Here is a 16,376-nt window from a genome sequence, read left to right on the forward strand (position 1 = left end):
GCATTATGTTGAAATATTAACTTTTCATGATGAAAATATTTATTGAAGATTGTTTTTTGGCATACGTGACATCGAAGATTACTTAAAATCTAAATATATTTGTAGTTTGAGTCATTTTCCATTATTATTGATTAGATTCAGATTTTGTATGAATAAACATGCAGTACATTACACCCGATTATCCGGGCTAACTTCGCGAGAGAAGGCACGAATAATCGAAAAACACGGCTTATCCAAACTTTACTTTAATTTCTTGTAATTTTCATAACTTACGCAAATCAAACAATCTAATAGTACTTATGCACATTGTCTATTATTTTAGATGCTTTCCAAAATCGTTTCGAGCTCTCCACACCCGACCGTGATCTTTTTCACAGTAATAACGTGAATTGTACTTGTATCCCTACAACTACAAGTGATAGCTGTTTTCCGAAAATCACTCACCCGTGGCGAGGTCACGGATTCAGAGAAGTGGTTTGCACGAATGCTTCGAAACCACTGCGCAACTTCGGGCCCTAAATTGACTAGCACCATGCCACGTCTCGCACAAGTTGCCCGGGATGCAACTACTGCGGTACGGGGATCCGTAATCACTCGATCCCGCACCGCGATGTTCGGAAAAGAGGAGCACGGAACTCCCGTGAAGGCTACGGGCACACAATTACGCCATCGTGCAGTAGAGGTTTTAGGAAACCAGGACTTAAGGCTAATTGTCTACGCCGGCGAGTGCCTGGCTATGACTCATGCTATCTCTACTTCCACTTTCCCCGCTGCTTTCACTTCCACTATTCCATTCCTCCCCAGTTTGACCTTGACCGGTAACGGCGTAAACATGCTCGAGTGCGATGATATCTCCGGTTCCCCATGGGCCGTATTCAACCGCATGCAAGACCACAGCAATAATAGCTCATTTGCGATAAGAAATACACAATTAAAGATCGTAAGTAACATTTCTCTGAATTTAAAAATGATTAACCATTGAAGAATCATCTAAAACTAATCAAGAGTTTTTATTTTCCCACCGCTGATCGTCGTCCACAATGCTAGAGCAGACGTCCAAGTAAACTTGAAGCGTTCCTAGTCAGCAAGTAGATAAAATAATTCCACTTCAATGAGGGGATTCTAATGGAAATAATCGGCCCAGTGTAGCATTGTATTTCAAAAATGCAAATACCTTGGTACTTTTGCGTCCGATTTAATTTTTTTACAAAGGTCGCAGAAATTTTCGAAGGACCGTGAACTCGCACATGGATAATTCACAACCCGGATAAACCGAAGCCGATTAATCGGGAGTCTGCTGTATGTATAAAAGGGTTGAAGTGCACCTTTGAAGTACACCTACAGTTGACTCATTGCCAGGGCCATGGTCCTTATATACTGGTTGCTAATCTCCCGACATATTCTGCCTCGGGAGTGTTGCCTTGACGGATGCTTTTACCCCTCAAACGCCTCCCCTCAAACACAACTCTTGGCACAGTCACGCTGCCACTAGGGGAAACATGGAACTAACTGCGCTGTCGGCCTGATATGCTTTCGAACCGCCGCCGACAGCGCAGTTAGTTCCATATTTCCCCTAGTGGCAGCGCGACCGTGCCAAGAGTTATGTTTGAAGGGAGGCGTTTGAGGGGTAAAAGCGTCCGTCAAGGCAACACTCCCGAGCTGGAGATTAGCAACCAGTATATAAGGGTCACGGTCAGGGCACACATGCCACATTGTAGAAGGTAAAAGAAGAGAATGGTCAGCCATCAAAGGCTGAAAGGATGAGCCCCAATGGATAAGAGGGGTCGATTGCACATAGTCTCAAGCCTCTTGGCCAAACTGTGGCTGACAGAGTAAGAATCTACTTTCAAATTTATCCAATGACCTACACCTAGGCATTAATTGTCATCAACTGGTCATCAACAGCTAGATTCAGCACCTACATCCCCCAAACTACTCTCCACCAGGTACACTGAGGACATTACGTGATAATTCCATTCAGGGATCAAAAAGGCTGGCCACAGGTAGGACTGGAGCTTCATTTTAACAGAATTTCAGCTACTTGGACATAGCATCTATCTCACAGCAAACAAATCTACTAACTTACAAATTCAGTTTGAGTACCAGCAGTTTTCATCCATATTGAAAGAGGAAAGTTCTTCAATATCCAGGTGTCACAAAGATAAAACAGTTTCTCCAGCAATATTGCTCGCATCTTAGCTGGAAAACTTGTTGCAACCTTACAATATCCCAGACTGGAGGGACTCTAAAATATTCTGTTCCATTAGCCATGGTCTTTAATTGCATTTTTCTTCAAAATTACTTGATAGTGAAAGTAGCAGATCTTAAAAACGGTGAAATATCACGGCAGTAAAACTCTCATTTGTGGATAACATGAGAATTGCATATGGAGAGAAGAGATACAGAACAGAGAGGGTGGTCACGGAACAAGGTAGTTTCACCTAACTGGAATATTGCTCAAAGAAAGTTCCACTAAAAACAAAGCATTACCACTAACACAAGCATGCAATTGTCATGGGATGAATATATAATAGTTCAACATGTGCCCTCGAACCACAGAATTATTTGAAAGAATTTTCTGATGCATAAATGATAAAATACAAACTAGTTTGTCTGAGCTACCAGATAGCATCAGTCGCAATCTATGAATTTAATTTTTTTTTTACTCGGAGCTACCTAACTATTAATAGTCTCTACACTCAAACCATGCAAAAAATGCTTTGTTTATTCTTATGCATAGCAATGAGGATTTCATTCACTTCCATAAGTAGATAACTCAAAGTTATAATTCTTCCCAGTTGGTATCATAGCTTCGAAAAAACTACAGAATAAATATCCTGTACGCCATGAACATCCTTTGGTATTTGGCTAAGCTAATTACAGCACCCTCTATGTACAGAAACATGAACGACATAAAGAAAACACTATAATTAATGATATGGTTATGTTTTCAACAATGTGTATAAAAATGTCATCGCTGGCCTTCAAAGAGATAAAAAATTCACTACATTTCATAAATGATTTTGTAGCAAGAATTTCACCCCGCATATCACTAGGAAGATAAAAAATATATTTATCACATTCATTCATGAATGAACATAAACATTTACAAGACAAACCTCAAAACCAACGCTTGAAAAATTGAATTGTATAACACTTTGTACATAGATTTCTATGTCCACCATGGTAAAAGTTATGCCATGTCTCCCTAAGAAAGAATATTTTCCTGAGGCATGTAAAAAGAAAATTCAAGAAACAAGAATCAATCATCCAAGCAAAAAACTAGAAGTAAAAAAGTAACACTCAACCATGCAAACTGTATTCCTAAGAATAAAATGATCTATACATTTAAAATATGTAAATTTGTATACATACAGGTGTACAATAAAATAGGCAGTAGTTTCCACAGAGGCATAAATATTCTTAAATTACTCTTCGTGGCAGTAAAATAGAGGGGGTTGACTCTGGAATTCCATGGCACCACAAAATGACAAAACAGGCACATAGGTGTGAGGAGTACTCTCTGCGAGACCACAATGCGTTCACAATTCTCTCTCCTTTCAAGAGTTCGATGACTTAGCTGGCAACTCGACCAATTCCCACACGTAGTTGGGGTGCGTGTGCGAGGGTCACAAGTCGTGACCAGCGGCAGACGCTGGGTAGTCTTTCCGATTCTCCTCCACTTGCTGCTTGGTCCTCTTGAAAGCTTCCGTCTTGACAAAGTCAACTGTTTTGTACACAATGCTACTTGCCTGGGAGCGGTCCGGAGACTTGGGCACCGTCTGCTGCAGCCCAGAGCTCTCTGGATGGTCCAAATCCAAATATTGGATCGTTTCGAACCTCTTCTGCGAGACCATTGCCGGGTGGAATTGATTCTTTTGATTCCTTGTGTAGTAAACCTGTAAGAATGATAGATACCTCACTCAGAACTGTTTACCTTTAACTAGGGATGGACGGATCCAGGATTTTTTTCGGATCAGGATTCGAATCGGATCCGTGATTTTCGGAGCCGGATCTTTCGGATCGGATATTTTCAGACACAAATTTATTTATTATAGTAGTCTACCGATTAAGGTAGGTTTCCATGGAGTATTCAAGAAGTAATCTGGGAGCCTCCCTTTCCTTCCAGCACTGCCTTCTTTAATTCACTGTAAGGCCTACTCCCTTTCAGTCTAGCTAAAAATCCTATTCTTTTCCTTCCCCTCCCTCATTTCCCTAACATTCTACCCTCTAACACCTTTTTCAACATCCCCTCACCGCTACATTTCCCTAACATTCTACCCTCTAACACCATTTTCAACATCCCCTCACCGCTAAGCACTAACTCCATCCATACTTTCTGTCTCCTCCGTATCTCATCTAAAAGCTGCCTCTCATCGCCAACCATATCCAGCACTTTGTCGTTCCTTTTCCTCTTTGTCCATTTCACCCTCCCCAGCATTTTCAAATTCCTGCTATTAAACGAAGTAATTATTCAAGTTTATACTGGGTAGGCACATACAATCAAAGGAAAGTTTTTTTTTATATTTTCATACACATTTTAATCTATATATATAAAAGAAAGTCGAAAATCGTGTTAGTTAGAACACTTATAACTCGAGAACGGCTGCACCGATTTTAGTGACATTAGGCTCTTTGGATTCGTCTCAGCCCCGGATAACATATAGGACATTAAAAAAAGGATAATTTCACAAAAAAATTTTATCTCTTTCTTAGTGATATGTTTTTAGGAGTTAGTAACGCAACAACAATTGATAAGTCGGTCAAAACTACAAATTAAATTATTTTTTTTGTTTTTACCAATTTATTGACTAAACTTCGTAGCAATATAACATTTTGATTACTAAAAATACTAAATATATTCAAAATATTGAAATTGTATTTAAAAAATTAAATTCGAGCTAATTGTAATCCCAGCTCGAGTTGACTCTTCACTACCGTGTTTGTAAACAAATCTCCAAGCAATTGTTGACAAACAGTAATGTCCGAGTTCCTGTCGAGAACCTTTGCAAATTAGTTTAATCGGAAGGTGAGCTCATCAACAAAGTGTTCCAGAATATGATTGATCACCACAAAAATAATAAATGGTTGATTGAGCAAACAATTTTGACGGCCTAGAACGAAGATGTGGATGACTCAAACGAGGTATATCAGGATAAGATAGTTGGTACTCTGCATGAATTTGAATCTTTTAACTATGTAACAAACGAAGACGAAATCACCAAATATCTATCTGAATATTTTAAGTCCTTGGACGTACCTGGCTTACCAAGGCACGATTTACAGAGAAATGTAGGCTCTGCATTCATGATCTTTCGAAACCTAAACCAACCATAACTATCCAACGGAACGCGTTTGGTTATTTAAAAAAATTGATAATGAATGTGATTCACGCGACTTTACTCAAAGGAAAATTCAAAGACGAGGAAGTTCTCATTCCGAAGATTCCATGATCCCAACTTATATGCCCTTTTGAGCTTAAACGTATTCAATTTCCAATTCGTGTTGCATTCGTGATAACGATTAACAAATCGCATGGTCAGTCTTTCAGTTTTTGTGATTTTTGTGCTCATGTGCCAATGAAAATCCATGATTTTCTCATGGTCAATTAAACGTGGTATGTTTACGAGTCGGTAAACCATCCGCTGTATTTCTTCCTTCGCTTCAAGAGCGCAGCTAGGAATTAAGGATAGCGTGGTTTAAGTCGCAGCTAATACTACGGGTCTATAGGGTATAGAAAACACACTGAGGTAAGCGAGAGGTGTGGGGGCTCTCCCCAGACATTTTTAAGATAAATGGTTCAAAATAGTGGGTTTTGCGGCTGTGTGAATAGTTAAATATGTTTTGTTTGTTATTCATCCGTCCCCCTAATATTAGTAACAAAAGTTTTTATAAAAAAATTCTCTAAGCTCTTTGGGGGGTTTTATCCCCCTAAAACCCCCCTCGCTCCATCACTGCTTCGCTTCACTATATTTATTTAGCTTCATCGGCTTTATCTTGCGCCTAATAACAGAACAAAAACTGTAGTTTATCAGAAGGTGCTTGACGCAAGACATTAAACCCGAATGTGTAGGGCACACCTTGGTGCGTTTACGCATGCAGCACGTTTACGCAGTGTATTTTTTCCAAACAGAGATACTATGACTGGCGCGCCTAAAGTAATTTGATACGAATGCTTCTTATTAGGGGCTATTCTTACACGATTTTGAGCATCAGTCAAGCGTCGGTCTGGCGTTGTGTTAACTTGCCCCGTGAACGGGCCAAGTTTACGCAATAGACTTGGACCTAAAAACATTTTTTTACTGTTGATAACACATATAGCCAACCACTGAATGCGTATAATTTAATTTCATTAACTGCTTATAATACCACAATGCCCAACATTTCTTAAGCTAAAACGTAAGAAAATTCATTGAAAAAAATCCGCGTAAACGAGCTCCGATTCACCCTATGTAGATTCGATGAAGAAAATTTCTTTCTGACCAGCAATTTTGATCCTCATTCACACAGTTTAATTGAATTTGTATCCTTATTTTATTATAATAAATTAAATATGATTAAAAGTTATGCAGCCGTTCTTGATTTATAAATGGTGTAACTAAACAGAAAGTTCATTGAATTTTAGGCAGTACGAAGTTCGCCGGGTCAGCTAGTATTTTTTTAAATTAAAAATAATTTTTATAGGCTTTCAAGTTGTTTTTTTTTTTTTTAAACAACTCTATATGCTCATGGCCTAAACTGTTATGCTTGGGTTTGGAAATGAAAATAGGAAAAATCTTTGGATGCCTCTGTGAGAGCTTTAAAACAAAACGGTTCATGAGTAGGACAAGAATCGCATGCGACGGCGCATTCAAAGAGAGAATCGGAACTCTTTCCACCCTTATGGGGCTTTGCATTCACTGAAGCTATTATTTAAAATTTCGGATCCAAATCCGATGTCTTCCGCGAGTTTGGATCCGATGTATCCGATGAAGGGCAATATCCACGGATATTTGGATCTGAGGTATCCTATCCGACCATACCTATCTTTAGCTCTTTCACTTGCATGGCAATTTCAGCTTTCACTCCTAGAAAGCTCAAGCCCAATTCAAGAATGCGTCAGGCGTTCATATATTAAGTGTTCTATTTAATCAAATTCTCTTGTTCACATAGAAAACCAAATACTGCAGTATAAAAAACCATTACATCAGGATTGATAACCATTTATACAATCTTCAGCATAAAAGTGAAAGTAACTCAATATATTTTTAAAATATTTTAACATGTGATTAAACACGGGGCTGAGGTATCAGCATTTTAAGGTGAAAACCGAAAGGCGATATATTGGCACCTTGAGAATCTGCAAATACACTGCAAAATTCATAATCTATTCATTGAAAAACTTTCTTGATGATTACACTACACTCATTTTGGAGGGGAACATTAATGCTTGACAACTTTTGTACCAATTTATGTAATACCTTTTAGTGATTGATTTTTCAACTCCAAAATACTTTCTAGAGCAGTCTGATGGGTAAGGTAAAAAATTTTTATCACCCTGGGAACACTAAATTCAGAATCATCTCTGCAATGATTGTCAGAGGTCGCTCCAATACACTTACCGCTTCATCTTCAGCAAAACCTCTGCCAAAGTATGAGTTGTCATCATCTGGTATGGAGTTGGTGGATTGGCATCGGATGGTTCGCAGGTTGGAAGGTGTCATCAAAGGAGTACTTGGGGTGGGACTTGGAGCCGCCCTGTGCTTCCGCAGACTGTGTGTGTCAGACGTGCGACATGCTGGTGGGGATGACAACTTAACATAGCCAACTGGAAAAAAATCCAATACGATAAATGACCACTGGAACACCCAAAATTGAAATAAGCACACAAAAATAAGGCACATACCAATTTGAAAATAATCAACACATTTTTTCTTCTTTCATTTATTCTGCAGCTACAAACCCACTGCCTAAAAACCTAATCCAAAACTTGATCACTTTATAACAATCTTCAATTTTCATCCTTCAATTAAAATAAAGGAGGTTCACCTTATCATGGATAAAAAAAACAATTCTCCAGAATCTATAAATGGAGATTTCAAAGAAGTGTTTACAGAGAGAATGCATACTTGTGCATTAAATATTACCTAAAATTTTAAATGCACCAGAAAGTAATTCAAAATTACTTGTAATATGAGAAATTTTAACATATTTCATGAGGGAGAAGGACATGTGATAATAACCCAAGTTTTCATGGAGAAAGTAAAAACAAATACCTTGCTCATAAAGGTATGTTCAAACTGACCATAGAGGCACTCTAAACAACACAGGAAAAAGGACAAAATGAGACCTTTCACCTACGTGAACAGCTGGGAAAACAATAAGGTAGAGGATGCTACGGAAAAGGTGATCAGAGGACATAGTTTTTACAAGCAAGAAAACTCTGATATTCTCACAGAGAAGTTGTAGAACCTAAGACTGACTAATGAGGAGATAATAAACGAAAAATAAACTGTCCATCAGCAAAAAAGAAATAATAGCCATTGGTAATCACATTATAAAACTGAAGAGAGCATCGGCATGGAAGCCAGATTGGTACCATGGGCTCTGGACACAACAGCAATCATTTTCTACAGTCAATGCACAGGCCTAATTTGATCCCACATTGACTGAAGGAAGTGGGAACAGTACATCTACAAGGTGTAGGTATCATGTAAACTCAATTTGCTCTGGCATCCTGACCCACTGCAAAACCCATAGGGTCAAAGGGTGACTCACCTGGCTCTTGCGGTGCTTCAAGCATCTTCTTCTGAGGTTTCAAAGCTCGGTCAACAGTAGGGGGAACAGGAGGAACAGGGAAGATCCCGGGGGAAAGATCATGAGAGGTCGAGTCGGAAGTTGAAGGTTTGCGCCCAGGCTTAAGTTCTCTGTTCACAGCGGGAGGGGAGCATGCAGGGCCACCACTACTTTCCGTGGCTTCAAAGGGCACTTGACCATTTGGCCCACACAACGGACTGGGCAGGTTGGAATATATGACTGACGATGATGCGAGTGAACTTGACTCCGACCTGGGAGAGGTTGGTTCTTCCGACACAGCTACGCCTTCCACCAAATCCTTGCCATCCTCATGATGAAAGTCATAACGGAAGACATCATTGAACTTTCCAGGAGCAGCATTACTGTAGCAATGTCTAGGCTCTCGGCTCGATTCGCCATGCTGGTGAGACCGCGGGAAATCGTAAGTCTCATCGCTTACGGCAACAGTATTAAGGTTACCAGTAGAGTTGGAATATGGACCATTCGGTCTGTTCGAAATGCCGGGAGAGGGTTCACTGTCCGAGGAATGAATGGACTCGCCTGCCTCAGGGCCGTTTTTAGGGGAGATGCTGTCTAGGTTCAGGTAACTATGCTTGGTGGCAGCTTCCATCAGGTGAAGAGGCTTTGGTGGACGAGGTGGAGCCTTGGGTCTCTCCGAGCCATCATCCGTGATCTTCATCTTGGCATAACACCTCGAAAACTTCAACGTCATGTCGTCCACACTCCCATCGGTCATTGTTCTTTCCCTAAAATCCCCTCCACCTATAGAGTCTGTATCTTGCGGGTAGGTGTTCCAGTTGACACTAGGCACGCCATGAATGGTGGTCATGGAGTGCACAGAAAAGCCATTCGCCAACACCCCACCACCCCCAGACCATTCATCCTCCTCGGCAAAGCTCATGCTTCCACCATCGGGGCCAGTCGTAGCTGAGGGGCTGTGCAGAGGAGCCGAGCCACAGCGATCGCCAGCGTCCTGGCTGGGGGGATGCAAGCGCCTCGGCATGTCGTAAAACTCCCCGGGCAAGTCTAGGGATGGCGCCACCTGAGATCCCCGAGAGGACGAGGAGCACGGCCTGGGCAGGGTGTGGGGGGCAACCACAGTCACCCGTTCCTTCGGGGCACCACCGGAACTATTATTCCTCCAGTGCAGGGTGTGGTTTGAGTGTCGCGTGGTGGAGCCACCACGCAGGGACAATGCGTCTCCCCCGTTCAACTTCAGGTGGGCCAAGCTACCGCCGTTCAACGGGCGACCTGAGATGCACTCGCTGATAGGGATATAAGGCCCAGAGAGATAGGTGGATCCCTGCGGCCGCGGAGGGGTAGGGGGCTCTGTGGTTCCAGGAGCGACCACAGAATGGTGGTTGTCCACCAGTTGTCCTCCACCTTGTACTTCCTCAGCATGAGGCATGTAATCATAATCTGCAGTGGAAAAAAAATATGTGACAATGAATAGAACAAAAGTAGTCGATACCTTAAGCATAACATAATTGCCTATCCACCACTTCTCATGGCGATACAATGACACATCTGTAATTACTAGAAACTACAAAATTATATACAATTTCATCTGACAGCATTTTTTTTTTTTTAATCTAAAATCATTGCTAAAATGTAAACTTCTGTCAAGAAAAACTAAATCAAAACTGTACAAGACAATAATACAACCAGTAATACTCTACGGATCCGAAACCTGGACTTTAACAAAAAACCAGGAGAGGAAATTGATAGTTTTTGAAAATAAGATCCTCAGAACAATATATGGTCCTATTAATGAAGATGAAGTATGGAGGATCAGAACCAACAAAGAGCTCAGAGAATTATATACAGATCCGGATATAATAGCGCAAATAAAAAGCAGGAGATTAAGATGGGCCGGTCATGTAAAGAGGAGAAAAGATGAGTCCATGCTAAGAATGGTATCTGAAAATCAACCCCGAGGAAAACGTCCGCTTGGGCGACCCCGACTAAGATGGCAGGACCAAGTGAAAAGGGACTTAGGGAAGATGAGAGCAGATGCAGAATGGATGGCGGATAGAGATAGATGGCGACATGTTGTTGGTGAGGCCAAAAACCTCCTGAGGTTTGAGTGGCCACATAGCCGTAGCTGACAGCATTTACCATTCCAATCTTATTAATGGCTAACAACAGAGATGGTTTGGTTCGCGTTACGACATTTTATTTTCATCTTCGATTTTATTTCATGTTTACCGCTGCTGCTTTTTTTTCACTGCAAGAGAGTCTTGATAATGCTGCAGTGCAGCGAAACATGTTGACTGTAGTTTAATAAATTTTTATGTGGAAAGTGCAAAGTGTTTCACTTCATATCTCATAAATATACCACATGAAAAAATTAAAATGGTTGTCTGGTATCTAATAAACCAATTTACATCCACAAGCCAAATAGGATGCATCCAACATCAGCCACATCCAACATACCACAATGAGATCGAAATCTTAAAACAAAATACACACCACTGATCCACTAGCCCTGATGCTAATGCCATTGATAAACATTGAAGCTATGATAACAGGTGCTACATGGTTGGAAACTAAAGAACACTTCTCACCAAAATCTATTAGTATGAATTAATCAAAAATGTGTGACTACCCAATTGTTAGCATTTCGCTATTGGCATTGCTTTTTTAATACTTTGTTTACTACTTTCTGTTTTTACACATATGCTTTAATTTCCCAGCATTGCCTATTTCACTTCAATGCTTCTACTGCCACACCATTTTGAGTGGGAATTGCAAAGACTGCCATATGTCTATTTTCAGGAAATTTGTAAGGTGACAGATTATTAATTATTACTGATACGTACTGAATTTCATTTATTGCATAAAAATATTTTCTCAATGCTAAAGACATGGTTGACACTTTAAATCACGCAAAAATTATTTGGGTTGATCACTAATTTCATAAAGGAAAATATACCAATTTTATATCATTATATTAAAAAGGTGGGCTGATAAACTGACCAATGGAAATTCCACAAACCTAATGAGGGTCGAAACACCAGCCCACTGATGGTTAGTGATTTATTAACCCTTATACTGCAACCGGGTTGATATATTGGCCCTTGCTGGTCGAGTGAAAACTGCCAGGGGCCCATTTATTGGTCCGAATTATTTCACTTTTTTTTCGTGACTGTGGCCTTTTCAATGGCTGTAATTTATGTAAACCCCCATAATCAATATATATGGTTATAAGATGTAAATATATCTTAATAATTGGGGAAAAAATCTAGACGCATTAAATAAAATTAAATAGCTGAAAACTTTTTAAATCCTAAATGTAGCTAATTCTGGAAAATAGCCTTGGCAGTCGTCGTACATCCCACCTGAAATGGGCTGGCAGTAATAGGGTTAAAGACATTCACTCCAGCTATCCTTAGAAAGTTATTGCATAAAAAAGAACACATCACTACGTAAAATAGAAAAAATCTACTGTGTATTTAGGTCACGTTAAAAAACTCACATTCATCTTCGTGATTGTAAGCTTTCAATCCACAAACATGGCACACGCAATCGACCCATTTATTCATATCCTTCTCAGACTCGGCTGCCAAGTAAAACGTTCTTTTCGGAGTGCGCACATCGAAAAGGTGCTGATACTTCTGCTTTCGATTCTCAAATTTGAGCCCAGCATCAACCTATTGAGAAAAATAACACACAAGATTGTTAAAAGTCTTAACAAAATTCACAACGAAATGATAATTATGAAACCAAGTCTATGTACTTTTTTAAAGCTTTCATTGACTCATTACATTTAATGCTTTGAAAAGTGGAAACCAAGGAGAAATATGCACCCAGTTTTCATGCAATCATGAATCACAATACAAACAGTAAAATCATAAAAATTTTATTTTCAAATGAATTTTAGCATGATAAATGGAGAAACACTTCAAATGAAGACAAGCCAGCTAACCAAGAGGTAGTCTCCATTTTGAACATATGAGATATCAATCCTTAAGGCCTGTTTACACGGTACATTAACACGTATGGGTTATGTCTTAATGTATGAATGCGAGAATGAACGCCAAAATGCACCCTGTAACAACCCAACTTGTGCAAATACATGCACAGAAAATAGAACCTGTTCTAATTTGGTTCATGCATTCGTACATGTTCCGTTACGGTCCACAAAAATCATTCACGCAAACGTACATTAACTCGTACGTGTTAATGTATCGTGTAAACAGGCCTTTAGAGTGCCTAATATCTCCTGCGAAAAGTGCCAGGAGCGCGATAGCGCTCCTCCTGGTATGTCTCTCTTAAATGCTGATAGTTCACTAATAATTCAATAGTCAGTATTCATTTTATTTTAACGTTAACTATTTTCTTTTAATTATAAAAAATTAACTCATATTACCAAAAATTCGTCAAATAATACATTAAAAAGGTGAAACCACATATAATAAAAATTTCTTTAAGTTTTTGAATATATATACCTTTAGTTTTTTTTGAGACCTAATTTTTTATCCTAACCTACTGCAAAATCAGCAAAATGCCTCAGCACTTTTAGCATAGTACCTGGAAAACCGGTTGACACTCAAAGGGTTAAAATGGACGATCTATCAAAGCTCCATCAACCAATTCAACTCAAGCTACGCTTCTTCACTAGGATATTTGCAGAAACTCAATCACCATTTGCATTTTCAAGAATGCTATTAAATTTACTATAGACCTATCATTTCTTCCAAATTTTAATCATTACAAATCCTTAGCTACACCACCACAACTTAACATGCCAAAAAATATTCAACGCACTCGCATGAATAATAAGCAGCAGTGAATGTATTCAATTACCTGTTCACACTGATCCAAATCAATCTTGCCCTTAAGCTTCCTGCAGTTCCTATCTGTGTAATATTCCAAGAAGTACTGGCCAGGAAGTTCTCCTGAGTGGCGAAGAACAAACCACCGCCTCCTCCATCTCTGCAAGAGAAAAAAATCACCAATGAGTTTAAGACAGAATATCGGTACCAAAGAATTACCACATGCCTCAAGATTTATATTACAATGAGCAAGTTGACAGAGAAGGAGTCATAAGCACATCAACCTCTATGAAACAATTACCATTACATGGAGCTAACACCCTATTACTTGCTTTGGAACTTAGCTGCAGTTTTTTTCGAAAAATATCATTCAAATTCCAAAGTATTAATTTGATTTTTAACCCAAAAGAGAGCAAATGCCAATGAAAAATATAAATCGCCCAGAAAGAGTAAAATAAAATCATAAAATTAACTTTGTCCACCACGAAAACATATCAGCATTCAGAAGCAGAAAATCATGTAGAAATAGAATAAATTTCATCGTAGACACATTACCCAGAAACAAATAACTGAAAAAATGTACGCTCGTCTCTGTTTTTATTTTCTTCAATACATCTAATTCATAACTAATCAAATTATTTTTGCTGAATGGTAGTGAGTTGATAATAATTGATATATGCAGTTATCAATTTATCTTTTAAATATATATAAAAATTTTAACATTTTAAAACTTTCCCATTTCAACTTAATTAAATATTCATAACTACACTGTTTACCACCGTTTTTTTTTTTGTTTTGATGGAATTATGAGACTTGCAAATAGACTCAGTAATGTTCAAATTTGAAAAGCAAAAAAATTAAACATTTTCAGGATTAATTTCAGTCAATTGTGAATTTCCCTGTACAACAGATTTGCTAAATTTCAGTTTTTTCAGTTTCCCATTATTTCATGTAAAAGAGTTTTTATCCTATACTTTAAAGAGGAAATTATATAAATTTATCGTTAAAAACCAACTTTCATCATAAGACGAGCCATAACAACGTAAATAAATTTCAAGATTTCAGAAGATTTCACTAAAACATTCCGCATAAAAAATAATTCGATTAAGGTAGAACCTTTTGGTGAAAAGCATCGATTCAAATGATGGAGCGATCACAACAGCATTTGAACTCTATTGTTTCGAAAATTCGTGAAATTTTAAACATAACCAGTTTATCTTATTCCAACTAAAAGAAAACTGACGACATTATTTACTGTCGATTTTGGAACGGCATCGTTACGTTAAGCTCCGGTTGAATCGCTGTTTTCCGCTAGTAATGGTACTACCTTGTACTACACTGCCGGAAAAATGATCGGCACGATCGTTACCAGGTAATTGGTGGTCCAGAATGTTTTGGTATCACAATTGGCGACCCCGTAGCAAGTCAACTTATTGCATTTAAATATGATTACCATTCGTTGTATTCTACGTCCCACTCCAGTGATATCTGATAGCCGAGTGACCGTCCATATCTGATAGCCAAGGTCAGTTTCTGGAAGCGATCATCGGAAAAGTAAGGACGGCGCAATATAGACAAAAAGGTCGTACACGAGAAGATTAATCCTAGACATTTGTGTGCATCGGCTCGTAAGCTTACGGATGCGAGAACAATAACGTCGAATGAAGCATAACCTTGAGAATTCAAGCGGATAAGGGACACTTTCAAATAACACACGCAAAACGTGACATGATCATTCGCAATCGAAATATTGGAAAAGGTTTACCAGGAATTTTCTAATACTAACTGAAGACTCAGAAAACTTTGCAGCGAAAATTCAAACGCTCATCATTCTTCACATTCGTTGGACTGGTACACGAAACATCGTAAAAATTGTGAACTTTTTATGAACATAGACGTTTCCGAAGAAATGCGATGGAGCCGATCGATCATAAATGAAACCGTGCGGTAGCAAATTCAACTTCTCAAAAACTTTGTATCACTACACGTTGCAATATTACCAGGCACATAATAAGTAATCATAAACATCTAAACGCGCAATTAAATGGATTATTTTAAGTGGAATTGGCTTCATACACTCCTTTTTCAACCCGAAGAATGATTTGGATTTTGCTTCAAGGTATTTTATCAATTTAGAGCTTTTAGTAACGTGCGTAGTCTCAAAATGAAGAGACTCAGAAAAATCTAGGATAATCGTCGACCCTGCCAAAGAAAAAGTATTTTCTAATCTGCATTTACAACCGAAAACACCTCCACAACGGATTTTAATGCGGACGGCAATGATGAAATCATGGGAAAATTAAGAGCTTAAACGTGCTCAGGGAAATTTGACCCAAAATGTTAGTTTCAGGAAGCCTTTTTAAAAAAATCCCACTTTAAATACCTTCGTAAGGGTTTATTTTTTATGTCTTAAGTTCCCCAACCGTTGGAGAGCTTCATAAACTGAGAAAATGGTACTTCTACCGTTAAATTAAGTTCAGCAAACAGAATGTGAATGCGTCAAAGCTAAGCTACCTCAAGGACGAACGAGATCGAAGCAAAAACATACCTCATAGGTACGGATATTACTCAATAACGATCGAGAGTGATATCCCCGAAGAGAAATATCACTCTGACATGCCGTTTGCGCGAAATGTCCTCTCCTCTTTCAACAGAGCTAAGAAGAACCACGGGAAATGATTAACAGCAATTTTACGATACAGATCGCGAAATAGCAATGGTTACTAGTGCATTGCAGATTGAACTCTAGTAAGGAGGAGCAACTTGTTTATTTGAGTTTGCCCATGAATTTGCCTGGAAAAA

General features: G+C 38.9%; 1 protein-coding gene across 1 annotated transcript in view; it reads right to left on the reverse strand.

The window, feature by feature from the left end:
- Nucleotides 1-747: 747 nt before the first annotated feature.
- LOC124162170 (GRB2-associated-binding protein 1) overlaps nt 748-16,376 on the reverse strand; it is a 69,227-nt gene continuing 53,598 nt past the window's right edge. Inside the window, exons 2-6 of the mRNA XM_046538595.1 lie at nt 13,606-13,734; nt 12,275-12,449; nt 8,758-10,215; nt 7,602-7,807; nt 748-3,899 (exon numbers count right to left, since the gene is read on the reverse strand). Of these exons, the coding sequence (XP_046394551.1) occupies nt 3,630-3,899; nt 7,602-7,807; nt 8,758-10,215; nt 12,275-12,449; nt 13,606-13,734 (2,238 nt within the window). The 3' untranslated portion in view covers nt 748-3,629. The remainder of the gene's footprint in view (nt 3,900-7,601; nt 7,808-8,757; nt 10,216-12,274; nt 12,450-13,605; nt 13,735-16,376) is intronic.

This window comes from Ischnura elegans, chromosome 7 (assembly GCF_921293095.1).
Source record: "Ischnura elegans chromosome 7, ioIscEleg1.1, whole genome shotgun sequence".
Taxonomy (NCBI): domain Eukaryota; kingdom Metazoa; phylum Arthropoda; class Insecta; order Odonata; family Coenagrionidae; genus Ischnura; species Ischnura elegans.